The following is a 27,467-nucleotide window of genomic DNA, read 5'->3' as shown; positions in this document are numbered from 1 at the left end:
GGTGAGTAGAAAAAAAATAATCTACAGATTTGAGCAATGAGAAAATGTTGACTTTGAAATAAAAGTGACGAACAAACGGACAAATTTAAAACACGGAAATGAACACGAATAAATGCAAAGTTTATTTTCTGTGTTGTAAACATGTCACAACTTCAAATCAATCAAAAATCCGTCATTTTATTTACAGACGTCAAGTCCACGCGTGGACGACTCACATTTGCAAACTTTCATTTTGCTTTCACTTCAAAACCTCAAAATAATAATAATAATAATAATAAAGAGGAAGAAAAAGGAAGACAAACTTGACCACATCCTCCCTCTCTGATTGGATAAGAGCACTGTGGGATGTCGCGCCCCTCCGCCACTTGACAGCACACTGACCTTTGACCTACCTCTCCACACACACACACACACCCAGCACGAGAATGAGGTCAGGTGACATTCTTAAAACGCAGTCACCGCGACACGCACGCACGCACGCCTCCAGTGGCGTGCTGAATGGCGGTCGTCATGGTTACCCCTGATAAGGAGCAGGTGAGCGGCATGCGGGCAAGGCACTTCCTGTCACCTGACGTCTGCCAAGTCCTTTCAAGAATAAGCACACAAAAGACGACAAAAGTCATGTTTTAAATGATGAGGAAATTTTTCAAAATAAAAGTGTGAATTCACAATTTTCTTCTAATTAAGCCTCAATATTCACTTAGCGTTTACAAACATATCTTTTTTTATTGTCCACTATTGTGACGACACTATGAATGCGTGCCACAATATGCGGTCAAGTCAGCATTTATTTGCAAAACTTGTCCCTGCAGCCAAAATGAGCATTTTCCTTTTACGCTAAAAAATGCACCGTCTTCAAGCATAGAAGTTTTTTTGCGTGTGCACATTTGAGGCCATTATTTTAAGAAACACACAAAAAATAGAGTTGGATGGAAACCAGGACTGTCACGACCGAGTTTGTTTTCAAACGGACGATCCTCTCAATGACTCCATCGAACAATCGAGTAACGGAGCATTGAATCAACAACAACGCTCGCGTCCCCCGAGGTGCGAATTCAAGAAATCATTCAGCCACGTTAAGCGAGTGCTATAAAAATGGGCCGGACTTTTTGGGGTGGCGGATTCCAATGGGGAAAAGTCATTCGGGATACGAGCGTGGTCAAGGAAAGAATTGGGCTCATAACTCAAGGCATCACCACGCGTGTTCATTTTATCAGCCATTTTTTAAATGAGGTCTCAGTTTTAGTCCAATTTCAATCACACCTGCTAGTTTTTAATCATAGTTAGACAACCTCATCCCATTTTTATTTAGTCGAGCCTTTTCGTCAATTTTGAAAGAAAACAATTTTGTTGGCCTATTTTTAGTCAACAAGAACGGTCAACGTTTTAGTCAGGACAATCATTTCACCCGTGTATTTTTTTGTCAGGAGATAATGTTGAACATTTCAGATCTAAAACGACTTCACTTCAATTTCCGACGAATGACCTCCCCAAAATTCAAGACGTGAGCCAATTCGAGCGAATCCGAAACGTTCGACTCGCGCGCCAACATGCAAGTTAATGGAATGTTGGAGATAAAAAAAAAAAACAGGAATCGAACCGTCAACCCGCGAATCAAGCAAAGCAGAACACGTCGTCAGTAACAAGCGGAGCAGGCCGGTCCAGTTTGCACGAGCGGCGCCGCCCGAGCGCCCGGTGCGACCGGTCGCACCGGATCGCTTGGCAAAGGCATATAAAAGGAGACGAGAGACGACAGGAAGCCAGCATGAGGACGTGTCGCTCGTCCCGTCGCTCGGATCGCGGCTCGTCCCGTCGCTCGTCCCGTCGCTCGTCCCGCCTGATTTGCGCCATCCGCCCGGGTCCAGTGGTTCTAGACACTTCAACAGTGGTCAGGCTCGTTTGTGAAATGTTTAGGACCACTTGATCCGGATGTGAACTTCGCATCGCGTGAGTAGACGCAAAACGCGTTTGTCTTTTTTTTTTCTGACATCACAGCTCTTCATCTTGTTTGTTAAATGGATAACTTTGTGCTTCAAATGATCTTTTGTAAGAGAAAAATCATGTTTTGATGATCATTTGTCAACTTCTGTCAAAGTATCGCGTGTCATACGACTTCTTCCTTGTAACAAATGTGCAGCATTTCACGAATTCTACAATCAAAGAAGATTTTAAGCATCCGGCTTTTATTTTTATGGGACAGGAAGTCGTTTTGATTCATTTGCTCCAATCAAACTTTTTGACAACTTTTGAGTTAGAAATCAACTCGACAAAATGTTTTATGCAACTTCAAGTCAACTTTCGTGTTGGCATTTATGTCTTTGTGTACAAATGTTCCACAATTTGTTATTTCCATAATAAAAGTTGTTTTTCACCATTTATCCATGGGCCACTTCTTTATTTTTGTTTGTTTCACAACAATTTCATGTGGAATTCATTTGTGGAAATTCAACAAACAGGAAGTCAGTTGTGCCGCGAGTCCCCGCCCCTTCGTCACATCAGCCAATCGGCCGGCTGCTAAAAAAACGGCAGCAGCTGATTCTGATATGCATGACGTCAGGACTCCCCCGTCATTGCTTCCGATTTTCATGTCATGCCAGGTTTGCCCTGTGGGGGGCGCCATACAACAATGCCTTAAAATGTGTTTTTCTTTCTTGCGGTGGTGCCTTAAAAGGACACGATTGGTTGAGCCAAGTGACAAAAGTGGACGGGGAAAAAAGTTGTCTTACTTGACGTGCACCCGGGTTAGAACAGGAAGTGGCGTACGGCAGCAACGTCAGGCCACTTCCTCCATGTAATCCACGCCGACGCTCACGCTCGGCTGGGAGACGCTCACGTCCAACGTGTCTTCCAGCTGCATTAGTAGACGCACACACACACACACACAAAACAAACACTCAATTACACACGCACACACACAGACATTGTTGGCGCTAGCTCCGCCCACCTTGTCGCTGTGGTCGGGCCCCTCGATGGAGACTTCCTCGATCTCCTCGCTGCTCATGTCGCTCCTGTACAAGTCAGAGCAGTGGCTGAAAAGACGCCGCATCATCGTCATCGTCATCATCGTCATCAAACAAGCCGCGCGTTCCCAAAGCGACGGTTGACGGAGGCCGTCCGTCATCTCTCGCCAGAACGTCCCACGTACCTGTTGAAGTCATCGGCGTACTCGATGTCGTTGTCGTCCTCTGTGGAAACACAACAAATGTCGTTACGAGCAAATATTAGCCTGGCCCATGAAAGCTCAAGTCCACATCAATAATAAGAATTACTATTATTATTATTTCATTGATGTGGACTTGATAGAATAATAATAATAATAATAATTATTATATTGCATTTGATTTGTAACGCACCTCGACTGGGGAGCTTGACCTCCTGGAATGCGTCCTCTCGCGACATTGACGCTGAGACAGGACACAAAACATCACAATTAAACACACACTTTTTTTATGACAACAAACTAAATTGGATTTAAAAAAAATTGGGGGGGGAAAACGTTAACCAAATAAAAGCAACTAACTGAGATGGCATTGTTTGTTTACACAACTACAGTAATTAGAATCTAAAAACTATAAAAAGGTACACATTTGTCATTTAATTTAATTTGTTTAACTGAAAAATATTTATTTAGGTTTTGCAGCAGCAAGTTTAGTAGACAAAAAAAAAGGACATATTTCACGGTGTCGGTATTCGTGACGGATATCGATACCGGTATCGGTCCCCGGAATGGTTATTTTGCATTTATTGACCGCCACAGGAACCTCGAGTACCAGAAATCCGAGAGCTTCTTCCAGCCCCGAGTACTCGTTCATTGAAGGCTTTAGCGTAGCGAACACACGGGCTACTTTGAATTGAGCCACTTTCGTCACCAACGCAAAGGAAGGAAGACGAAGCGGATGTTGTGTACTTTAAATGACGCTTTATCTAAGAAGCAAAAGTAGACTTAGAGAAAATACTCGATAGTTGCAGCCCTACTGAATTCCTTAAAAGGTTTTACGCCACATATTTTGGTGGGGAATTTTTTTCCTGGCCACTGGATTATTAGTTTCATTTTATGTATCTATTTTTAGAAATTAATTTTATGTGCTCTATGCAAAATGACGTTTATGAGCACATTGAAAGAATATAACTGCCATTCATTTCAAGCAATTTTAAGGAAATAATTGGTCTTAAAAAAAAACTATTTTTTTTATTTTAAGTACTAATGGTATCGGCACTTGGTATCGGTGAGTACTGAAGATTTGAGTATTGTATTGGTAAAAAAAAAAAAGAAGCAAGCTAGTGATGGCAAAGAAAGTAGAAAAGATTGATTTTGTATTTTTAAAAAGCAACTAAAAAGGCCAAGAAAGTCCCCCAAAGGTGGACATCGAAGGCGTGCATGCAAGTGTGAGCGACCTGTTTGGCTGGGACTTTTTTCTGATGCGCTCTTTCCTCGTCCTCTCGCCGGCAGCGGCGCCGCATCCGACAGCGAGCCCGATGGACTTTGTGGGCTGAAACATCAGCACCGTGTCAGCATGTCACGTTCAAGTCCGAGAAGAAGAAAAAAAGTCAACACGTGCTCTGTGGTCACTTTTTACAGTCTATCACATTTTTTGCGGAATTTTGTGGCGGACATATTTCCACACCAACTGTTACTGCAGACTTAGCAAACAGCGCAGGCAAGCTAACAGGTTAGCCACTAAACAGCCAGTGAGTGTTCAACGTGAATGGCTGACTCCCACGTCACTCACCAGGCCAGGCAGCAACTTTTAAAGCCACAGATACTACAGTGCGCAGCGGGACGACAGAAATCATCAAATGAATATCTGCTTGCTATAAAAGGCGGAGCAACAACTTGACAGCTGCTTAAAATCCATCCGTCCATGATCGGAATCGGAATCCTTGTTGTGATTGACAATGAGCGAATGATTGCAAATGCAGTCCTCGCTCCCTAATTGCTACATTTGTTGGACTAAATCGCTGTTTCCAAGATCCATCCAAACATCCTTACGACGTCTTTTGAGGCCGAGGCAGCGGGTCATCATAAAAGGAGTCGTCGTCGCGGTCGCCGCCGCCATCGTCATCCTGCGGTTCCGGGTCGGCGTGCAGCTCCAGCGCCGACTCCTTCTCGGGAACGAGCTCCTCGCGCGAGTCCTACGCACGCACAAGTTACAAGCAGGCTTTTGATTGGACGTGACACGGAGGGCACGAACCTTGCGGTCGCTCACTCCGTTCTCCTCCGACGCCACCTAAAACAATCACGTGCGTTCATTCCACGCTCGCGCCACTCAACAAGACAAAACAGTTGAAATAAGCTGGACCTGAGCAGCCACGGCGGACGCGGACTTGCGTTGTCCTCTTCGAACGAGCTCCAGCAGCACGGGCGAGTTTGCGTTAAGCTCCGCCTCCGAAAGGCCCAGCTCGCCGCACAGCAGCTGCCGACCGTCTAGGCCGCTAAGCTGCTGACAACAAAGACAAGCGGGACGTGTCGGCGCCGCGTCACGTCGGGGTGGCGCCGCCACGTCATCTTACCGTATTGATCTCTGGCTGGAACACGGCCAGGCTGAAGTCCAGATGGAACACGCGCATGAAGTCCACAATCAGGCCGGCCACCAGACGACCTGCAGACGCACGCCACAGTCAGGACCCAAGCACATCACGGAGACCAGATGCGAAACAAAAAAGGCGGAGGAGAGGACGAGAGGAGGAAAGGGACTGACCGTCTTTGGTGTTGAGACATTTCTTCAGGTTCTCGTTCACCAGCGGCGTCTTGTTCTGAGGACGGAAGACGGCGTGAAAAGAGCGGAGGAGGACAAAATGGCCGCCTACGCAGCAGCGTGCAAGTCGGCCGTCACCTCCAGTCGGTCCTGCTCCTCCAAGGCCAGAAACACGGCCGCCCTCATCTCCGCCTGCGGCAAGACAACAAACACGTCGACGTGTGACGCGTACGTCGCAGTCTGCTTTCATTTTCATTCGTTCGCCATTGCAAAGGACAATCTGTCTCAAGTGCTTTACCTGGATAAATAGGTTAGAAATGTATTTGAAATACATTATTATAATAATACAAAATGTCCGTATCGACCAAGTACACACTCTACAAATGTCGTTCCAGAAATTGACAGTTGACAAACGACCAAAATAAGGTCAAAGGTCGGGTGAGTGACTGATTTTTTTCAAATCCCTAAAATGACATGAATATATTTTTCTGTGATTCTGACATAAGTGATGTAAATGGATCAAATTGGACACACACTTTTGGACACACACTTTTGGACTCACCTCTGGTCCGGTTTCTCTGCCCGGCATGATGCCTCAAATGTTCTATTGCATTCATACACATGCCTATTATTAATTCCTGTCTTGGTATATCAACAATCCACGGAGTGATTGTACAAAAAGGTCACGCCTAAAATATTGATGACTTAATATTGTAAAGTTGAGCATACATTTTTAGTGATGTATAAGTTTGTTAATTAATGTATTTTTAAGGGTAAATAATACACTTGAATTGAAAGAAATATTTGCACACATAGCTTTTTTTTTAAGACCAAAAAAAAGACGTTTTTAAAAAAAGTTGCATGATTCAAGTTGCCACTACTTTTTGTCCGAGAGGCCTCGCCTGTTTGACTGTTTCCTTGCAACTGGTCCACTTTAGCCTAGCATGCTAGCAACCGGCGTGAAGGCGATTGCTAAGCGAGAAGAGGAGGAAAGTGAGCTGACCTTGAGCTTGTTTAGAACTCCGTTGTTCTCCAAGTTCTGGATGAGAAGATCCCTCAACTCGGTGTCGTCATCTGTGGCAGACATCTTCTGTTTTCATCAAGCTGTTAGCAGTTAGCAACTTTGCTTCCAGGACGAGGAAAACAAACAGCACGGAAGTGGAAATTCTTCTTCGAAGTGACCTAATAAGAATGCTTGCTCTCTTACGCCATCTGTCGGCGACAGGGAAGACGAGCTCACTATTGTGTCGTGGTTCCCAACACAGTTCTGCAACTTCTGCTCTTTTTCCCATTTCCATAAAGCACTTCTTTGCCATTTGACACAAACTTAACTTAATGTTTAATAACCACGAGGTAGATAGTTATTAGAAGCTTTCTCGGGCAGTTATGTGCAAGTCGTTAAGAATGCCGGGTCCTGATGCTTTCTTCATTTATTGACTCAATTTAATTAAATTTGTAGCGCACTATAAATAAATAAAAAAGTGACACGGGCCATTGCAACGTCCTAGGAATGTTTCAGAAGTTTTATAGCAATGAAGTTTTGCATATTGATATTCATCCAGTGTTGTGATCTGTTTTAGTTTTTTGTGTCCCATTTTCATATCTTGTTTGTTCGACACTTTCCCGGAAGTTGTCATCAGCTCTGTTCCTTGTGTTGACCAATCAGCTCCCTCCCTTCAGGCACTCATGTCTTGTCAATTTGCTTGTTTGGAGTTCCCCGGTTGCTTTCTTTTGTCTCATGTCACATCAAGTTTTTCCCATTGGTCAGTATTTTGTTTCCTTTGGTTGCTTTATGTAATGCTTTTTATTTGGCACTTTTGTCAATTTAGTGTTTTGATGTTTCCAAGAATCTTTATTTTTTTTAACATCCATCCTGCCGTGACTTCCGGCATCTCTTTGTTGGGGTTCTCCACTTTTTGCCGCAACATCACACAAACCTGTCTACTGCTTTTGTGACGTTGTTTATAATGAATGCAAAATCATATTATCATCAGTGCGTCGACATGGAATATTAAAAGCGTGCACTTGTCTGTAATTCATGTATCAGACACATTTCACACACTGGGAAACTAAATTGATGTGAAAATGGAGATGAGATCATTGTCAAATGTGTGTTTATTTGTCTCAATAAAAAGATGATTCAAACAACATGACATGAAGTGCATGACAGAATTGAGAAGACAAACCTGCAGACTCATTTTCAGTCCTGGAGTTTCATGGCTCAGACTGGCCCACTTTAGTTTACAGTGTTTTAATGAAGATGTATATTTCATATGTACCTAAAAAAGCTCAACATTCCAATAACCAACGTCAATAGTGAACAAACAAATAATCTAGCAAACGCAAATATATGTTTATGCTTAGCCACAAATAATTTACATTTGCATTTATTTGGAATCATCAGAGAACTAAAGACATTATTTGTATCCAGTCAGACTCCAGAAGTTGCCCAGATGTTGTTGATGACGACATCACAGCTGTTGCATCGTCATAGTAAAGACGACGAGAAGAAGAGCAAGCAGGGGGTGGAGCTTGAGGCCGGCGGCGGCGCTGAGATCCGTCCAAATGTCGTCACTCCTGCACTGATGACAGTCGCGGCCGCAAAACAAGCACGGGTCCGCGTTCTCTCGCCATTCCGACACGTACGTCTGCACCGTCCGACGGCCTGACAAACGGACCGAGCACAATGTCATCCACTTTAATGGACTTCTTTTTTTTTTAATGCAGTTAGTTTTAATTCCGTTTTTTAAACCCTCATTTGAAACCCCAATCTTATTTTAAAAGCGTAACCCCAATTTTTGAAACCCATCTTTGAAATGCTAACTCTAATTTAAAACCTTAATCATGGTTTGAAATCCTAATTTGAAAAACACACATTTAAACCCTTATCCCTATTTTGAAACCCAAACCCAAGTTTACAACCCTAATTTGCAACTCTATCCTAGTTTCAAGTTTTGGTATAAGTTTTCTTTGAATAATATTGAGAAGTGCTGCAAGATATAAATCCATTTCAAATGAAAAGCTCACGTATGATATTATTCGACAAAGACCAAAACAAAGGACATTTTTGCTATAATTAGTTGTGTAAATGTAAGATGTCGTCTCTTTAATTTTTTTTAGAAGCATTTTCGTTTTTGGGTGATTTTTGTAACTTTGTGTTCATTCTATCGACTCACGTGGTTGGTAGTAGTCGTAGACGAGGACGACGGCTTCCTGGATTTTGGCCACCTTGAACTCCACCAGCAGAGGAATGTGCACACACTCCACCTGTGTCGTGATCTACACGCACACACGCACGCACGCGTTGTAGCACACGCACACGTAACCAGGTCGGCGCCGTCTCACCGAGTCGAGGTAGACGATGACTTTCCCGGCGCGCGTCTCCACCTTCTTCACAAATCCATCAAGTCGGACGGCTTCGGGCGCCAGGCTGAAGCCGCTCAGCAGGCCCACCTCGGCCAGCGCCATGCCGGTGGCGTTCAGGCCGCCGCCTTTGCCAAGACTGCCAAGTCACGTCACGTCACGTCACGTCACGCCACGTCACGCCACGTCACGCCACGCCACGCCACGCCACGCCACGCCACGCCACGCCACGCCACGCCACGCCACGTCACGTCACGTCGCGCCACGCCACGCCACGCCACGCCACGTCACGTCACGCCACGCCACGCAACGCCACGCCACGTCACGTCATCAAGTATTCAGAAAAACGGCGGCCGCTCGCGCTTGACGCACCTGCAGCACACGTCCAGGTACGCGTGCGAGTCTCCGCCCTCGTCCAACAGACGCACGTGCACGTCGAAAGCACCGGGGGAGTGGGCGCCTCTCCGGCGGCGGCTCGGACCGTCCGTCCTCACGTTGTACATCACGTTGAGCTGCAGACGACAAGTTGACGTATTGATACATTTTTGATGTTTTTTTTAAACTGGAGCACACAGAAGGCTTTGATGCCGCCTCTGACCTGAAGAGGTCGCTTCAAGCAATGGTAGTTATTAGAAAAACGGCCAGCAGGTGGCAGCAGAGCAAAAGAGATCAACCAGGGCCGTGTTGCAACAGGCAACAGATTTGTGAATAATGATGAAACTTATTCTAATGCTAATTGCTGCAGAACAGAATCAGATACAAATAAACTTTTTTTTCCTGATGGAAGAAGAGACTGGAATCTTTCTTTTGGTAGCTTCCGTGTTTTGATAGCAATAGAACACAATATTCTGTGGGCCATAAAAAAATCAGTCAAAATCCAGAAAACCAGTCGGGAGCAAAGGGGGTTGCTTCAGTGAAAATCCAGAAAACCAGTCGGGAGCAAAGGGGGTTGCTTCAGTGAAAATGGCTAGCAGTCAATGAGTTAAGCAACTTTTCGGCAAGCGAATCTGAATTTTGACCAAAACAGCAATTTGGCAACTGAACTGGATTTTAGATTTCATCCGTTTTTATTTTTTATTTTTTTTTGAAAAGTGCGGTTGATGGTTTACATTCAAGCTCCAACGCAAGTGATGTCAACGAATACTTTCTGTTTGTTGAGCCTTCTCAAAAAGGAAGCGGTTGCAGGTCAGAGAAGAGGACACTTGGTACCTGAAGAAGAGCAAGGCCACGCCCATCCGCCGTCACCTGCAGGTAGAGATGCTCCTTCGGCTCCACCTGATCGACACCCAAACACGAAACTTGTTGTCAGCATTTTGCGCCAAGACCGACAAAATGGCGAGCGGCTGTTGTGTACCTCTAGCGTCTGCAGGAGGCGCCGGTTGTCGGCGCCGATGCGGAAGACGGTGTCGTTAACGTCGACCCTCAAGTCGACGTCGCGGCGGTGAAGCGAGACGGCGGCCGTCGACAAGGCCTGCAGCGCTACCACCGTGTCCTGCCGCAGCACACGCGGCGGGAGCAATGTTGGATTTCCAACATGGCGTCTTTGTCACTCACCTGAGTGCTGCCGAAGCCGCCGGTGGGGTTGCGCTGGCGTCCGAGCCACTCGGGCAGGCCGCCGCCCTCGGCCAGGCGGCCCAGCTTGTGCAGGCTCAGCAGCGCGTAGGACGCCGTCTCGATGTCCGTCGAGCTGGGTTGCCATGACGACGCCAGGTCGGCGGCGGGCGACGTCCATCTGGGAACGCCGTCTGCAAAGTCAAAGGAGAAATTGGAATTTGAGAGGAATGAGAACAAAATGAAAGAAAAGCAACAAATGTCGTTTTCTGATGAAAAGTTACATACGGCGGCGCCTTGAGATACGAGTGGCCCAACAAGTCAAGATGGCGTTTTTATAAAAAAAAAAGTCCAATCAAGTGACTTAGCAACGCGCTGCAGTTTGCCATAAAGTCAACAAAACCCCCTCACCGAGCTTAATGCTAACACAAAATGCAAAATGCCGAAGACATGCTAACACTTAGCAATGACACTCGCAGTCGTTAGCAACGGATTGTTGAACACATGCAGACACACAATATAAGTCCATTTGGAGTTCAACATTGTCTCTAATGGATCAAAATAGTTGATGATTAATTTGATAATCAATATTCTATTATATCCGATTCGATGATTATGCTTTTATGAAGTATAATAATATAGAGTGCTGTTTTCCTTATTACAAATGTTTTATGGAGAGAGGCAGGAATGTATTAATGGCATTTCCATTCATCTCAATGGGGTAAAATCATTTGAGATACAAGTGTTCCGAATGACAAATTCAACTTGCATCTCAAGGCACGGCTGTACGTTGCTTTTGCTTGCCAAAATAGAGTTTGTGCGCAAAATGCCGACATTCACTTCGCGCACGTCATCGGACGTGACTTTCTGAAGCTCATACTCGCCACGTCCAACATGGCCGACACGACCCCGGAAGCACTTACCCAACATGTCCGCCCGTCCGATCAGCTGGTCGAGGGCGTCGTGGCCGCTGGCGCCGCCGTCCATGGCCAGCGCGTAGGCCACCAAGCTGAGGCTGTAGTTGCTGAACACGTGACCCGCCGCAAGTCGGCTCTCCAGGAACGTCAGCGCCGCCGCCGCCTGGCCGCCGTACTCGGCCTGGCGGGCAGAACAACAGCCGGCAACTTGAAAGGCTTCCCCGGAGCCCAAAAGATTTGCCGTCTCACCCTGACGCGAGGATCCTCCAGCAGCGCGATGAGGACGTACGCCGTCAGCGACACGGGCCCGTCCAGACCTCCCCGGAGCTCCGTGTGGATGACGCGGCCCGGCTCCCGGAAGACGCCGTCCGCCGCCTGCCGGCGGACCAGCCAGGAGGCCGCCGCCCGCGCCACGTGCTCGTCCACGCTGATGAACGGTCGCGCCTGCAGGAAACATCTCAGCACGAAGGCGGTCAGCCTGAGCCGAGCGACCCGTCGTCAGCATCGGAACCGCAATGCTCTCCAAGATGAACTCTACGAGGTACTGTGAGCTCTGGACTGGATTTTCTCGCAAGACGAGAGGGTTCTTTTTTTAACAGCAATGATGTTCCCGGGTCGGTTTAATGATGAAAACGCACCGCGGCAAATCACACAACATTATAATTCATCATGAAGCGCTACAATTTGTAGTTCTTTCACTTTCAAATGTCTCAAGACATGAAAAAGTATGTTTAATGATTCCGATAAACATTAGTTGCCATTTTCATTGAAAATCGGTCAAAGTGAAACATTGAAATTGATGAGAAGTTTCCGAGCAAAAAAAAAACCTCATTCGTATCTTCAATTTGAAAATGAGGCTATGTTTAATGTTCCAGAAGTATTAAGATAGACATTTAACATTTAATTGAAAATATGTCAAAGTGAAGCATTTTAATTGTCTGTCGATACGATTCCATGCCAATCATTTTCACTCTTAAAACGGGTCAATTTGACCCAGAATGTTACATTTTCCAAAACCGAGCCAATAAACGTTGCTTATCGCTTAACGGTTTTCATTGCGCATAAATCAAACGTTGCCATTTCTTAACTCTGTTGATGTGAAGTTTCACAGCAAAAAAAAACCTTTGTTGGGTCATTTTGACCCGGTATGTGCTCGATGTTTTGAAAATGTGGCGCCAGGTTCGATAGCGAAGAGCAAACATTTGTTCTTTAAATTGAAAGTGGGTGATTTTTAGCCACAACACAACAGGACGGTTAACGCCGAAGGTTCGCTCAACACGACAATGTCCTCAACTTGAATGTTGTCCGACATATTGTGAGCTGTCCTCGTTCCCTGATGAACTCACCAGGTGCTTCCAGAAGGATCTCGCTCGCCAAAGGCGCTGAAGGACCCGTCCGCTCGCTGGTAGGACAACTCTCCCTCGTAACCTGCTGACCAATCAAATTCTTCTCAAAGGCGTTCCGCAAGGCTCGCAGCCGAGCCACACTTTATTGTCTTTTCACCAAAGACGTTCCGCGACGGGACTCAAAAGCGTCCTGAGGTGCGAAGGCTCGTTTGTGTATATGCGCCGTCACCTCCGGCCCCAAATCAGCCCGAGAGGAGCTCCGGCTCGCGAGTGACCCAACGCGCGCGAGTAAAGCGACGGTTGTGCGGATGCGCGGACGCCACCTGACTCCATGTAGGCCACGGCCGTCCGGCGGACGTCCTGCTGGAGCTGCCCGGTGGCGTTGAGGTAGAGCAGAACGTAGATGTTGGGCGCAAAGTGGATCATGTTCTGCTCGCCGCAGCCCGACGGCAACCGGATCAGAGCGTCCAGGCCCTGGATGGACGGGCCCAAGATGTCTCCTGCGCCGTTGCACAAAAACGTCAACAAGGAAAGCGAAGAAAAAAAACGTCAACCAGAATGTCATCGGTTGACTTCGGGTTAGCGCTGCCCTCTTGAGGTTGGAGTGGACGTTGCGTGCGTTCCCGTACCGACCAGCGTCAGCCAGGCCCTCCTGCTTCCCGGCACCACCTCGTCAGGGAACGCGAACGTCACGGAGGTGGACAGATGAGACGAAACATCCAGCAGCAGCGACGACGAGAACGACTGCTCCGCGCCTTCGGCCTGCAAAGCGCTCAGCGTCAAACGTCCGCCGACGCCGTTAGCGTCGCCATGCTAAGCTACGCCGAAGAGAAGCGCCGTTGGTCCGCCGCACCTTGACCAGGACGGTCCCTTGGGCCGCGTCGACGCCCACGTAGGACTTTGCCATCACCGTGACACTGACGTCGCCGAGGACCAGCGGCCGGATGGGAACCAGGACGGAGGCGGCGCTCTTCTTGCCCACTAACACCCGCCGCTCCGCCAGCTGCGAGTCGTACGCTAACGCCAACTCAAAAGTGTCGTTGTGGACCAGCGTCACCAGCACCTGAGCACAAACGCGCAACCAAACACATGCGTGTCGCCGCCACACGTCATCGGCACAAATGCCAATCCCGACCTGCAGGTCCACGTGGAGGTTGCTGAAGAGTCGGACCTCCAGCACCATCTCCTCGCCGCGGATGACGACGGGCGGCAGGTGGACGGACAGGAGGAGTTCCTTGGAGACGTTCAGCTGCGCGAGGTCGCCACACTTCCCGTCAGACCCGAGAGGACTCACGGGAAAAGGCGGCGGGATCGTTTCGTACCCGGGCGGGCGTCCGGACGAGACCCAGGCCGAGCGTGGGGGACATGACGAAGGCGGTGGCCGTCCAGGTGGCGATGCCGTCCGGAACCGTCACCCTCATCTCCGCCATCCTTGAATCGCTGCAACGACAACACACGAGCAGGATTGCTCGGCTGCGCCGAATATTTCAGAGGAACTAATAAAGTCACTTGGAATTGAACTTAGTTACTTCTAGAATCAAGTCATCAGTAAAGCAACTAAGTTGCTTTTCATTCAAGTAATCAGTGAAGAAAATAAATTACTTTTATATCGAGTAATCAGTAAAGTAACTAATTGAATGAAGCAATCAGTAAAGTAACTGAATTACTTTTAAACGATGTAATCAGCAAAGTAACTATGCTACTTTTAAATCAAGTAATGAGTAATGTAACAGTTCTAAAATCAAGCAATCAGTGAAGTAACTAAGTTCCTTTTAAATGGAGTAATCAGCCAATTAACTCAGGGAGGGGCCTCACTCTGTGAAGGTTTCCGTCCATATCCACGTCTCTGGAGGACAATCGTCGGATCCCCACATGTAGTCCTCATCCTGGTACTCGGAGTCCATGTGGTCCTGCTCGTAGTCCGGTCCTGTAGGGACAAGCGACATGGACGTCAACGCGGCGTCAGCGGGTCCAAACTGTCCAACCGGAGATCTTGTTCAACTTGACCTCCTTCCGCGAGCATGCCGGGATCGGTCGCGTGGACGCGCGCGTCCGTCAAAACAACAAGCTCACACGACTGCAACGACAACAACGACAACCTTTGACTTCGCGTTGGCATCACACGCACACGCACACGCACACGCACACGCACACGCACAAGACTTCTGCCATATTTCTTTCATTCATTCAAAAGTTGGAGAATAAAAAGGAAGTTTTTTTTTTTTTTAATTAGAGCTTAATCGATTTATTGTCATAAAATTTGCATGTACATGATCTAAAAATATGCATACCTAATTTGCTCATTTATACAAAATTAAACAAGAATAATTAATTTTGGAAATAGCAATTATACGTACTCTATACATTTAAACAAACATTTATGTATTAAGTAATATATTCATTTATTTTAAATCGTAAAAAAAATAGTTTTTTTTTTATATTTGTAAAATTAAACAATTTGCAAAAACTTTCATTAGTGCCTGTTTTATTAATTGGATTCCATAATTTATTAATTATAACTAAAATCATTATGAATAATAAAGTTAAAATACAATTAGATTTTAAGCTAGAAAAATGTTGATTTATTAAATAATTTGTTATTGTTTGCATTAAGGAAAAAAACGAGTGTTAAAATAATTTATGTTTTCACATAATTGGTCATTTAACTCAAATAAAATAAAATAAATAAACAATTAATTAAATGAATCAATGTAAATAATAAAATAAAAAATGTGAGTAATTAAAGTATAATTTACAGGTAGACATTTTTTTACGCTCTTTTTTGAAAAACTTTGAAAAAAAGTTATCAGATTACTCCTATGAGCTGCTGTACTTAATATTTTGCCCCAGTGAGGAATTTCTGGAGATAAGAGGATTGAAATATGAACGAAAGTATTGAGACACATCTCAGAATCGGAATTCAGAGCAGACGCCGGGAACGACGTCGGACAATTGTCTGCTTTTGCCTTGGCGGAGGTTCCCTGACACTGATGACAATGCGTTTGAAAGAGAAGAATGTGGGCAGTGACACAAGAACATAAAAGACAAGTGTGTGTGTGTGTGTGTGCGTGCGAGAACCGTGAAGACTGAGAGCGGATCTCCCATTCCACCGTGCTGGGGATATTGATTTTGCTCCCCCGGGGAAACGTGATAATTGTCCTTCTCCTGCAGCGCCTGACAAAGACAAAGAAGAAGGCGGGTGACCGAAAGATCAGCGCGACACGTTTTGTTGGCGCGGGCGCGGCGGCGGATGGAATTTCCACAAGCATCTCCGGTCATCTAAAAATCGCATTCACGCTCCTGTTGTGGCAGAATTCCGTCAAAAGGCATTTTCAATCGAATCTGGCTCCGATTGTCTTTCTTCTTCTTTTTTTTTTCCAGCGGGGCTGTCGAGCAACTACTGAGAGAAACTTGTAATATAATCAGTGAAGCAACTAAAGCAGTAAAGTAACTGAGTTACTTTTAAAATGGAGTCACGAGTAAACTATTTTGCTTTTAAGTCAAGTAACAAAGTTACTTTTAAATCAAGTCATCTGTAAAGTCATTGAGTTACTTTTAAAATGGAGTCACGAGTAAACTATTTGAAGTGAAGTAATCATTAAAGTAACTAAGATACTTTCTGAAGGTAACTGTTGCAATGCTGTCTGCGAGCTCAACTGCGAGATTATCGTCGCTTTGCGGATTTCGATATTGACGAAAGTTACCCGTAGATGCGCGACTCGGGGATTTTCCATTTGCGACTTCATATTGATCGCACGAAAGATCCTGTTGACGCGATTTGGAGATTTGCTCCAAAAGACAAAGTCTCACCATCATCATCGTCGTCATCTTTCCGTCGTCACGGTGCGACTCGGCCCACCGCGGCGCCTTGTCCTGCACCAGGATCCCCACCAGAGAGCCCGCCTCCGCCGTGGAGACCCTCAGCGTCACCCGACCTCCCGGTCCGCTCACTGGCTCGCTCCAGCTCAGCGACACCTGCGCGTCAATCGTCGGCGTCAGCCGGCCGCCGTTGCTTAGCAACCGCGACGAACCACCCACCTGATTGCGCAGGAAGGGACGGACGTCCAGGCAAATCACGTCGTTGATCACCTCGCCGTCTTCTCGCACCGCGAAGACGATCACGGAGACCATCGGGGTCCAGGAAGCTTCCGGAACCAAAGTCAGCCGACGGGAAGAACCTTTCCCGGCAGAAACGACATCACCTCCGCACTTCACCTGAAGGACGACCCACGACATGCGGAATAAAACCTCCGGCCCGAGGTCCGAATTCAGAAGCGACGGCATCTTGGAGGAGGACTCGCCACGTAGTGAATTCCAGTCCCGGCGAACGTGGCGTCCACGTCCAGCGCCAACGGGACCCCCACCTAAAAGCAATCCGCAGACGCTTCAAACAGCAACTTGGAACGCCGGCGCGTCGGACGTCACCTGACTTTACCTCCGCGGCGTTGGAGGCGCTTTGGACGCGGACGTAGGAGTGAGTGGGAGACGCGTAGCTGGAGCGGAGCTGCAGCATCTGGTAGCTGTCGTCCAACGAGGCCTGCCGGGTGAGTTCACGGTGGGAATTTGCAGTTTTGTTCCTTTGGATTTTGCTTTGTTTTCAAATTGACTTCGTTTTCGGGGTGCTTCTGGTCGCTATTATTAGTTTTAGTTCTTTAAAAAATGCTTAGTTCTCACGTTAGTTAAAAAAATATATATATATTATATTGAACTCATTTTCTCCCAAAAACATATAAATACCTTCTATTTTAAATTTTTACCATGCTCCCAAAGACGCATTTGTACGTTTTTTATGCTAGAGCATAGAGAAGGCTTTGACGCGGCCTCTGACCTGAAGAGAATGCTTGAAGCAAAAACGGCCAACAGGTGGCAGCAGAGTGTATAAGAGATCAACCAGGGCCATGTTGCAAAACAAGCACAATTTAAAGCAGATTTGTGAATAATGATGAAACTTAGCTATATTGTAATGCTAATTGCTGCAAAACGGAAACAGATAGAAAAATACATTTTTTTCCTGATGAATGAAGAGACTCTAATCTTTCTTTTGGTAGGTTCCGTGTTTTTCTTTTTTATTATTATTATTTTTTCAATATTTTATATTATGTCGGTTCCATGTTTTGATAGCAATAGAACACAATATTCTGTGGGTTTTGCAAAATCAGTCACGATCCAGTAAAACAGCCGGCTGCAAAGGGGGTTGCTTCAGGCAAAAATGGCTGCCAGTCAATGAGTTAATATTTTGCATTTGAGTGACATAAAAAAGCAGGCGAGGCGAGGCGAGCCATTGGAGCCGAAAGTCAAGCAGGTAAATTTGTCACCTCTGAAGGTGCTTTTCTATTGGCCGCTGCTAGATGACATCATTTGTTTATACGGTTAATATTGAAATAAATATACTTAAAATCACATTTAAAAAGTTAGTTTTCCTTTTTTTTTTTTTTTTTTAAAGCATTTTCGTTTTTACTTTAATTGGTTAACAAAACATTTTTTGGAATTTGAGTTTGAGTTTTTCGGTCAGTTTTCATTAACTTGGAACGTCCAGCGCAACATTTGTCATTTTGACGCATGCTCCCGCGTGACGTACGTGGATGCTGAGCGCTCGCGTGTCGTCGCCGAGCAGGAAGTGGACGAGGACGGCGCCGTCCGCAGGGATGGCGAACTCCATGTCCACAGACGCGTTGGCGTAAGGGCGTGGCCATCCCGCCTCCATGTTGTGCATGTACTCGTCCCGCCAACCTTGTTGCATGACGGACACTTTGAGCGTCTTCTTGGTGTCCTCGCGTGACAACGGCTGCTTGTTGGATTTGCACACGTGCACCTGACGACGACGACGACAACACGCGGACGGTGACGCGCGCGCGCACGCACGCACGCACGCTGGGCCGCAAATCATGACTCACGACGATTCATTTGATTTATTTTGTGTCATTTCATAGCTAACTTGATTTTTCTTTTGCGTGAACACATTTTGAACGGCGCGAGTCATGATTGTGGCGCCCCCTGCTGGCACGTTGTAGACGTGCACGTGCCGCTCTTACTGTCGCCGTGAAGCTCGTGGAAGGCTTGAGAATTTTGGGATGGCCGTCAAAGTGCAGTTGGTACGCGTGCTCCGCCACGCACACTCGGGCCTTGGAGCCCACGATGACGCCTGAAGATGAAGGAAGGGTCAAAAGGTCGCCACGTCGGCTCGGGATGGCGGCCGGCTCACCTGTTTGCCGTTCGGTCACGTTGGCGATCACTTCCAGGAATTGCCTGTCGCGGTACATCCTGTTGGGAGGGCCGCTCATCGGGTGATAATCGGGAAGAGCAAACTCGAAGTCCGCGCCGACGTCCAACTGAAACGCAAACCGGCTCCTGGATCAAAATGGCTGCCACTTGCAACTTTTTGCGTACGAAGGCTTGACGAGAGGACGAGGCATACTCCGTGAACAAGCCTCCCGGTTGGCGAGGCAAAACTCGGGCAAACAAGTCAGGCCTTCAAAATAAAATAGGAACGCGTTATGCCGATGTTGCCGAGCACACGCACGGCCACGGTTAAACATTTGAGCTGTAAAATACTTCTGATGAACATGCATTTATTTCGGGAAAGTAGATATATATATATATTTTTTAAAAAACAGGATTAAGCAGCAGAGGCCCCAGTATTGAACCCTGTGGAACGCCACACATTGTGTTAGCCATGTGAATTCATAATGCACATATTCGTCCCAGCGCTTTCTTTTTTGCTTGCTGTGGCTCAGTTTGCCGACAAAACCCAGAAAACAGGTGAGCCATGATTGGTCGCTAGCTACTTCCTTAGCACAGGTGACGTCATCTTCAGGCGACAGCAAGTGGGAAACAAAATTGTTTTTAAAGGTATGAATTGCACATGAAAAAATAATGAAGTTATCAAATTCATTCTGGACAAAATATGAAACTTCCACTCCAGACAAATTTGTGTTAAAGCGAGCCCTGAATTGACGACGAGCATACGGAAAGCAAGATTGCACTTTCCCGCACGGTAGCATACAAGAGTGGCGACCTGTCTGACTTCCTCGTAGATTTCTTGCCGTCCATGATAGTGATGCACCACGGTTATGTTGACGTGTCCTCTCACAGGTTGTCCGTTCTTGTGCCTGCACAAGTCGTCATCCACGAGAGGAAAAAACACGTCACTGTCTGCGAGCGAACGAGCGAGCGAGCGCGCGCCGCCGACTTTCTGACCTGGCTGAGACGCGCCCCCGCAGCGTGTCCTCACGATGGATGACGTCAGGAAGGTCCAACATGACTTTGAACTTGGGCATGGCTGCGGAGTGACGGCGAGCACGCATCAAGACACCTTCACCTTCCCCACATGTTCACGCCGTATCCGGCACGATCTTACCGTAGCCTTCCACGTACACGTGTTTGTAAGTGGCGCCCCCCTGTGGAGCAGACAAAAACATCGGCTGTGTGTAAACAACCCATAGAGCACGTTGACTACATGTGGATTTTTGGCCTGTTTTACTGCCGCGTCACCCTTTCGGCGTGACAACAAAGAGTTGAATGGAAACATTCACAGCTGACATATTTGCATGTCTAAACCAATAAAAAGGCATCGTTTGGATGATGTCAACACTTCTGCTTCGTGATTGGATGATGTTTATGTTAAGAACGTTACATATTAAGTTGCAACATAACAAATAAAAACATGAGATAATCCCCAAAAATGTTTCCCATGTAGTTCTTATGTGGGGGGGACAAGACTGAAAATGTTACACGACATAAAATGCGATTAGATTGACAAATGGACTTGTGAAAATTGTTTTGTGATGTCCGTCCGTCCGTCACACTCACGTCCATCAGCACGCAGACGGTCCAGCGGCCCAGCGGCGGTTCCCGGGACAGACGGAACTCTCTGGAAAGAACCCCGAGGGTGGGCTGAGCGGCGCGCCACTGCCGGAGAAGGTTCCCCCGCGGGTCCTGGACGGCAAGCGGCGCAAATCAACATCGCGGCCGGCCAGCGGACCGATTGATGGTTCGCGGCGGCTCGTCTGACTTTGATCAGGACGTCGGCCGAGCTGTTGCAGGGTTTCATGGCGTCCCGAAGGCTGACCACTCGGATCCGGACCGGCTGACCCGCTCGGTACGAGTCTTTGTCCGTGTGGATGAAGGTCTGGCAGCGTGGGGGCTCAAAGTACAAATGTGTGGTGTTGGAAAACACATGCCGGCTGCCCTCGTAACCTGTGACCTCCAGGATGAATTGAGAACTTGAGTCCTCGAAGCGGGCCTGCCAACAGGGGGCGACAGCGAGCCGCTTCATTCTGCGTTTTCCACTCAAACGCCACATTTGACTTCAAGACGTTCTTTTGACGCGACAATAATACAGCTCAGTGGTAGAGCGCGTGTTTAGCATACACGAGGCCCCGGGTTCGATCCCTGGCATCTCCGTCCCCTTAGACCAACTGTTGCCTGGATGCTCCAGTACGCGTTTGCTGTGATGCAACTCATTTTGTGTACATGACAAAAAGAGGATCAAATGAGAAATCAATCTTATGTCTTCATTTTATTTTACAAAAGTGCACAAGTTCATTCTGGGTTTTATCAGAAAGATTTTTGTTTGTTTTAAAGACAATCAAATATTCTTATGTCTTCATTTTATAGTTGATAATTTAAAAAAAATCTGTGTAAAATGTGTTAAACATTTTGTTATAATAATTCATTCCTAATTTTATTATTTATATTATTAAATTGTAAATCATAAACCAATTATGTAAAACAATAAAAAGAATATGTGAAACATGTCAAATTGTCAGTTTTACCATTTTAATTTTATTGAGTACAATAAAGTAACGAATCAGTCAACTAATTGGAAAAAATGTTGAAGATTTTTTTAAACAAATGAATTCTGAATGAATTCCCGTTTGTATTGTACATTAATATTGAGCTAACAATTATTGATTGCATAAATAAAGTGTACATTTAGACTTATTTCACCATTTTTTTGCATTTACAATAAATAAATCTATCAATTACTTAATCCAATGATTTAAAAAAAAAAAGTTGAATGCAGAGGTAGATTTTCATTGATATTAGAATTGTACCATTTAAAATCTATTTCATTACAATTGATTAACCAATTAATCAATACCATGATGCCAACTACTTCAAATAAATTAACCGATTATTTAAACAAAGGACTATCATGTTAAGCATGTGTATGCAATAATGTTTTATTTGTCAAATATTTTCCATTTAATGATGAACTTTTTGAGATTTAAAAAAAAAAGAAGACGTTTTTATTTATTTTTTCATTCACCAGTTTAAGGGTCGAAAAACGGCTAAATGAATGCAACAAGTAGCGGAGAACTTGATAACTTGGCTAAGTTTGGCTTACAAACTGAAAGCTCTGCTTTCGTTATATCAAATGGCAACCATTTGCATCCGAAATGAACACGGCGTTCTTTTCCTCCCGAGCAAGGCAGAGGTCACGTGAAGACGCAGAAGAAGAAGAACTTACAGGTGGAAGCGTCAGCAGCTGCGTGGATCCTTCAATCAATCAGAGAGTTGGCGTCAGAGCTCAAACGTCAAAGCAAAAGGAAAGCAAAGCAAGCGACGGAGGCGACGGAGGCACCTCCTGCCAGCAGCAGCGTCCGCGAGGAGACTTCCAGGTTGCCGCGGAGGATGCGAGCCGTCACCGTGAGCGCCGAGCCGCTCAGGATGCTGACGGACAACGACGCGGGACGTCCCGCTTGAAGCGCTCGGGGGACCAGCACCAAGTAGGACGGATCGCCATCCAAACTGAAACGCCAGCGTGGGAAATTCTTCAGCAAATGAACCCACAACTCTTGTCAACTGCGGAACGTGCTCGCTTACCTGTGTGTGAAGTTCTGGGCGGCGGCGGCGGCGGCGGCGGCGGCGATGGCCAGCAGCCCCACGAAGGCCCCAACATGCTTAAGATGCTCCATGGACTCACCTGAATGAGGCTCGCCGCTCCTCTGGCGGCCTTTTTCTTCACACGCGAGGAGGACGCCAGAGAAAAGCCGGCGGGCTCCCCGAGGAGATGCACGAGGATCGCTTTCCGCGTCCACGCCCTGCCCGGGACATGATCGCTAGGTGGGGCCCGTGAGCACAAAGGAAGGAGAAAAGGGGGACAGGTCATGACGTGTTTGTGATTGCCGCTGATCAAAAGGAGGTTTTGTCACTCTGGATGACTTTCGTAACAGGGCGGGTCGCGATGATGTCAGCGTCAACACATTAGCACCAAAGCCCATACTGAAAGGTAACATTTGGACTTTTAACGTTCATTCCCAAGCGGAAAGTACATCCTTGCTCGGGTAACAATATAATCAAATACACAGAACTCCTTTTTGTCACGGGTCACAAGTTCGGGTTTCCGTTATGACTGTGAAAACACAATATGTTTAATCTCCTCATCGCATTATTGCGTACAGGCCCACACAACAAATGGATGGATATTAAGAAATATAAAAGTCAAGGAAAACGCTTTATTCCTGTTCAGTGCAGTTGAAAGTCTTTTTTTTCTAGCAAAGCCCCATAAATGGCGGAACCGAACAGATCTGATCCACAGACCTCGAGTTTGACAACTTTGTAGAAATCCAAATGAATTTCAGTTATTACAGTCAAACTAAACTCATGTATAAAATGGTTTGACTAATACAGACTGATGCTTTGATGTGGTCTAATTAACTCATTCATTCGATTTTTGATCATTTTGACGCTAATCAAATCTAAATGTAACAATGCAGAACAATGACCACATCTGTAATTAGAACACATGATTGATACACACTATTAAGTCATTCCAGATATTGGAGTGGTGGTAAAGACAAAAAGAAATGAAAAAATAGGTTTACACAGTGGTTTCAAGTGTTCATATTGTATCCCAAATGAAACAACCAAAAACAAAACTAGAAACTGTAGCCTTGATTTTTTTTCACTAGTCATTTTATTATAGCTAGCTTGCTAGCTTAGCTTAATGTAAAACAACAACAACATGCAGTTTAGCTCCCTGCGTTTTCAAGTAGCTTGTAGCTACTGTTTTTGTTTAACACTTTTGTGAATTCTCTATATGAAAAGTGCTTTATAACTATTTGAATACTTTACTTACTTCCATTATTGCGGATTGACGAAATGAGCTGTAGTTTACACTGCTGACCTCCGACCGCCAGCGGGCGCTGCTGGGACGATTCCTGCCATAAAGGATTTCCAACATGACGACGTTACGGCCGTTCAACTGCGATGATTTGTTTAAATTCAACAATATGTAAGCACAACTTTTCTTATTTCGAAAGCGTAACAGGCCGTTTGATATTGTTTCCCGCGTGTTGCTGTTGTTTGTGACTTTATACGTTCGACACGTGGGACGTTAGCAGGCTAAATTCTGGGAGCGTGTGTGTGTGTGTGACGTACTACCGCACCAAACTCCGTTCACACAATGGCTGATTTTATATTCACCACACGATAAACATTACATGGCACTCGATAAGTCACGTTTTGTTCATTTGTTTACTTTCTAAATAAGTCGGTCGACGAACTGTCATCGCAAACATTTTTAATTTACTGCGTTACCCAGGCAGTAAATAAAATCACGTTACTTTGGCAAGCTAGTCGGCGCGTACTGATCATGAAGAAAATGATTATTGCAAGCGATGTATATTTTATGACATGAGTAAAGCTTTTGCGTGTATGCAGAAGAGATCTACTTAGCCTACTAAGATGTGAAAATAAATAATATGCCAACAGAGAGTAATGATGATTGTAAATGACAGTAAATTGTACCTTTGATTCCACAGCAACTTGGACCCTTTGACAGAAACTGTATCCTTCAAGGTCTTGTCACTTCTGCAGCCACCTTAAGTAAATGTTATGTATTCACTTCAGCACTATTAAGATAAAAAAAACAAAAAAACAATTAGATTTTCCTGGAACACCTGCCTAAACAGATGCTTGGAATACTTTTTAGAATGCCTACAAAACGGGCAGCTTTTAGCTCAAATGGAAGTTTATTACTAAATTTGGGAGCAAGGGACTCTGAGGCGCTATCAACCCCCCCCCAATCTTATCTGGAGGAAACTAAAAGGCAGAAGACTGCAGCGATCTACCGCGACAATAAAATGACCGCAAATCCTCCTCTGGGAGTCAGTTGGACCGATTCCTAAAATGAACAGCGAGTCAAGTCAGTTGAGAACTCCAAACTTCTTGAACGTTCCTCTGAGCTTTTACATCAGTACGGGATCCCGTTCTACCTGCAGTACTTGGCTCACTGGCCCGAGTATTTCATCGTCGCCGAGGCTCCCGGAGGCGAACTCATGGGCTACAGTAAGTTGGCTTAAAAAAGCTCGCCTCAGTCACTATAGTAGGATTTCTACATAGTGGATTGAGGTAGTGATTAGGAAATGGCCGAATGGTTTGAGATTCAGTATTTGCTGCCGTTGCGTATGCAGTCATGGGGAAGGCGGAGGGTTCGGTGGCTCGAGAGGAGTGGCACGGCCACGTCACCGCGTTGTCTGTCGCACCGGAGTTCCGGCGGTTGGGATTGGCCGCCAAACTTATGGACATGCTGGAGGAGATCTCCGAAAGGTTCCCGTCACTTTCGCTCGCCGCTCTTCTCGTGACACACAACAACAAGCCGACGCATTGCGTTTACCTTCTTCTTTGCCTTTTCCCTCAGGAAGGGCGGCTTCTTCGTGGACCTGTTTGTGCGCGTTTCCAACCAGGTGGCGGTCAGCATGTACAAGCGTCTGGGCTACAGCGTCTACAGGACCGTCATCGAGTACTACTCGGCCAGCAACGGCGAGCCGGACGAGGACGCCTACGGTGGGATTTTGCGGTCGTCGGTCACGGAGGTCGCGTTTGGCGGCCCTCTTGACATCGTTTGTGTGCGTCTCCCCGTGCAGACATGAGGAAAGCCTTGTCCCGAGACACCGACAAGAAGTCCATCATCCCGCTGCCGCATCCCGTCAGGCCTGAGGACATCGAATGACAACGCTCGTGGCTCACTGGGGGACGGCACGAGTCAAAGCGGTTTGAGTTTGAGTCCTGCGACAGGCTTTCGCCTCACGAGTGGAGTTCCGACCATTTATCAGCAACTAATCCGTTGTCCAGTCAAGCAACGACTGTCTCAACGGTAAATCTTGATTTCTGTACTTGTCCATGAAAACAGAGAGATCATCTTTGTGTTGAATAATAAAAAATAAAAAAAACCGGCAAACCTTTTTGGGGCTTTCATGTTATTTTTTTAGATGGATGTTATGGACCAAACCTGAATCATGATCAATAAATGTCAATTTGAAACAATATTCTGTTTTTAAATAAAGGGATGGAATATATATATATATATTTTTTTATGGCAGTTTCAGTCCTAATTTCAATTACAGGTTATTCATACTAAAGTTGCAATAAGCAGACAAAAAGAAGAATAAGAAAATTAAACATTTTCCACTTATGATTCAGTTACTGTTTGGTCCGTAACAGGTCAGAAAAATGTCTTATTGTGATTAAACACAAAGATAATCAGTCTGCTTTCAGGGGGGACAAAAAAATAATAATTTGAGAATCTTTCCTGTTGAGAAGATGAAATTGTGAATCGTTGGACAATTTTTGAAACTTTAAAAAAGCTTTAAACAGTGATTCGATTATCAAAATATTTGTTGTTATCATCTGATAACCAATGAGTCGATTCATTGTTGCACCTCGACTTGAAATGTGGAGTTGGTGCAGACGGACATTAAGCGGGACAGCAAAAATATCGAGTAAATGCTCAAAAAGTTTTCCAAGATGCCAGAGAGTGAAAAGCGCTTCAAATTGTCTTTAATGGCTGTACATTCTTAATAAACTATTGTTGTGAAAAAAAGAAACTGTTGTAGTCATCATAAAGACAGTAAAAAAACTAAACAAACAACCTAATCTTGAGCCTCATCATTTTTGCTCTTTTCCTTCTTTTTGTCCACATTCTCCTTCTCCCCGTCCTGTTCCCCGTCCTGTTCCCCGTCCTGTTCCCCGTCCTGTTCCCCGTCCTTCTCCCCGTCCTTCTCCCCGTCCTGTTCCCCGTCCTCGCTGCTGCTGCTGCTGTCGTCTCTGTCATCAAACGTGTTCTCCTCTTGCGTAACTTTGCTTTCCTCACAGTTCTCCGGCCCGTCTTTGGCGGCAGCAGTGTCCGTCTCCTCCTCGTCCCTCACGGCCTTTTCCTGAAGGTTCTGGTCCCGGTCGTCGTCCGTCTGCTGCTTCTTCTTCTTCCACATCTTGGCCATGGCGAGCAGCTTGAGGTTGGGCTGGTTGGCGGCGTCCTCGGGGAAAATGTAGTCGTAGTACTCCTCCCAGCCCGCGTCCGACTGCGGCCACAAAGACAATATGTCACCATCGGGAAGAAATGAAAAAATGACATTTTCTTAGATGATATATATATATATAAATAAATATATATATATAAATATATATATATATATATATAAATATATATATATAAATATATATATATATATATATAAATAAATATATATAAATAAATATATATATATAAATAAATATATATATATAAATAAATATATATATATAAATATATATATATATATATATATATATAAATATATATATATATATAAATATATAAATATATATAT

General features: G+C 45.6%; 4 protein-coding genes across 10 annotated transcripts in view; 1 reads left to right on the top strand and 3 right to left on the bottom strand.

Moving 5' to 3' along the window:
- Positions 1-99: 99 nt before the first annotated feature.
- On the bottom strand, positions 100-6,856 carry cep43 (centrosomal protein 43). 5 transcript variants are annotated; one of them, XM_086060499.1, is made up of 13 exons: positions 6,700-6,856; positions 5,835-5,888; positions 5,700-5,754; positions 5,512-5,600; positions 5,301-5,441; positions 5,193-5,228; positions 4,991-5,133; positions 4,396-4,490; positions 3,354-3,404; positions 3,146-3,185; positions 2,945-3,029; positions 2,727-2,851; positions 100-585 (listed from the first exon to the last, which is right to left on the bottom strand). In XM_086060499.1, exons 1-12 carry the CDS (start codon positions 6,781-6,783, stop codon positions 2,774-2,776), a joined length of 951 nt encoding a protein of 316 aa, XP_085916625.1. In that variant the 5' UTR covers positions 6,784-6,856; the 3' UTR covers positions 100-585; positions 2,727-2,773. The 5 variants fall into 5 exon arrangements, with proteins under 5 accessions (XP_085916625.1, XP_085916628.1, XP_085916627.1 ...); XM_086060502.1 differs by having other exon boundaries at positions 2,945-3,008; XM_086060501.1 differs by having other exon boundaries at positions 5,301-5,438.
- Positions 6,857-7,836: 980 nt separating this feature from the next.
- On the bottom strand, positions 7,837-24,240 carry cd109 (CD109 molecule). Of its 2 annotated transcripts, XM_086061084.1 has the most exons (34): positions 23,957-24,240; positions 22,702-22,937; positions 22,460-22,626; positions 22,346-22,374; positions 20,885-21,115; positions 20,683-20,808; positions 20,231-20,270; positions 20,071-20,152; positions 19,889-19,982; positions 19,076-19,202; positions 18,906-19,015; positions 18,452-18,685; positions 17,309-17,410; positions 17,175-17,237; positions 16,912-17,088; positions 16,684-16,848; positions 15,952-16,047; positions 14,881-14,950; positions 14,689-14,800; positions 14,196-14,313; positions 14,009-14,122; positions 13,727-13,936; positions 13,503-13,635; positions 13,197-13,373; positions 12,874-12,955; positions 11,777-12,005; positions 11,534-11,708; positions 10,614-10,804; positions 10,414-10,551; positions 10,269-10,334; positions 9,432-9,571; positions 9,042-9,198; positions 8,873-8,975; positions 7,837-8,361 (listed from the first exon to the last, which is right to left on the bottom strand). In XM_086061084.1, the coding sequence occupies exons 1-34, from the start codon at positions 24,059-24,061 to the stop codon at positions 8,168-8,170; spliced, it is 4,593 nt and encodes a 1,530-aa protein (XP_085917210.1). In that variant the 5' UTR covers positions 24,062-24,240; the 3' UTR covers positions 7,837-8,167. The 2 variants fall into 2 exon arrangements, with proteins under 2 accessions (XP_085917210.1, XP_085917211.1); XM_086061085.1 differs by lacking the exon at positions 23,957-24,240 and having other exon boundaries at positions 22,460-22,649; positions 22,802-23,935.
- Positions 23,999-26,749, top strand: naa20 (N-alpha-acetyltransferase 20, NatB catalytic subunit). The gene is made up of 6 exons (XM_086061092.1): positions 23,999-24,112; positions 24,642-24,666; positions 25,077-25,167; positions 25,293-25,428; positions 25,520-25,665; positions 25,746-26,749. Exons 1-6 carry the CDS (start codon positions 24,060-24,062, stop codon positions 25,829-25,831), a joined length of 537 nt encoding a protein of 178 aa, XP_085917218.1. The 5' UTR covers positions 23,999-24,059; the 3' UTR covers positions 25,832-26,749.
- crnkl1 (crooked neck pre-mRNA splicing factor 1) overlaps positions 26,642-27,467 on the bottom strand; it is a 14,116-nt gene continuing 13,290 nt past the window's right edge. For both annotated transcript variants that reach the window (XM_086061089.1, XM_086061088.1), the window contains exons 14-15: positions 26,903-27,179; positions 26,642-26,842 (exon numbers count right to left, since the gene is read on the bottom strand). In XM_086061089.1, the coding sequence (XP_085917215.1) occupies positions 26,751-26,842; positions 26,903-27,179 (369 nt within the window). In that variant the 3' untranslated portion in view covers positions 26,642-26,750. The remainder of the gene's footprint in view (positions 26,843-26,902; positions 27,180-27,467) is intronic.

The sequence above is a fragment of the Leptonotus elevatus genome, chromosome 18 (genome assembly GCF_054856555.1).
Source record: "Leptonotus elevatus isolate MCC_2025b chromosome 18, RoL_Lele_1.0, whole genome shotgun sequence".
NCBI classification, from domain to species: domain Eukaryota; kingdom Metazoa; phylum Chordata; class Actinopteri; order Syngnathiformes; family Syngnathidae; genus Leptonotus; species Leptonotus elevatus.
Note: the sequence above shows the minus strand (reverse complement) of the source record. Positions and strands in the feature narration are given on the sequence as shown.

What these genes read in the sequence shown, in the direction of transcription:
- naa20 (XM_086061092.1), top strand. Translation starts at nt 24,060, where the DNA reads ATGACGACGTTACGGCCGTTCAACTGCGATGATTTGTTTAAATTCAAC. An exon ending in TGGACCCTTTGACAGAAACT is followed by an intron (nt 24,667 to 25,076) that starts GTATCCTTCAAG and finishes CTTTTACATCAG; the next exon opens with TACGGGATCCCGTTCTACCT. An exon ending in AGGCGAACTCATGGGCTACA is followed by an intron (nt 25,168 to 25,292) that starts GTAAGTTGGCTT and finishes TTGCGTATGCAG; the next exon opens with TCATGGGGAAGGCGGAGGGT.
- cep43 (XM_086060499.1), bottom strand. Translation starts at nt 6,783, where the DNA reads ATGTCTGCCACAGATGACGACACCGAGTTGAGGGATCTTCTCATCCAG. An exon ending in AGGAGCAGGACCGACTGGAG is followed by an intron (nt 5,755 to 5,834) that starts GTGACGGCCGAC and finishes TTCCGTCCTCAG; the next exon opens with AACAAGACGCCGCTGGTGAA. An exon ending in GGCCCGACCACAGCGACAAG is followed by an intron (nt 2,852 to 2,944) that starts GTGGGCGGAGCT and finishes CTACTAATGCAG; the next exon opens with CTGGAAGACACGTTGGACGT.
- cd109 (XM_086061084.1), bottom strand. Translation starts at nt 24,061, where the DNA reads ATGTTGGAAATCCTTTATGGCAGGAATCGTCCCAGCAGCGCCCGCTGG. An exon ending in CCGTCTGCGTGCTGATGGAC is followed by an intron (nt 20,271 to 20,682) that starts GTGAGTGTGACG and finishes TCTGCTCCACAG; the next exon opens with GGGGGCGCCACTTACAAACA. An exon ending in TGGACGGAAACCTTCACAGA is followed by an intron (nt 14,314 to 14,688) that starts GTGAGGCCCCTC and finishes TTGTCGTTGCAG; the next exon opens with CGATTCAAGGATGGCGGAGA.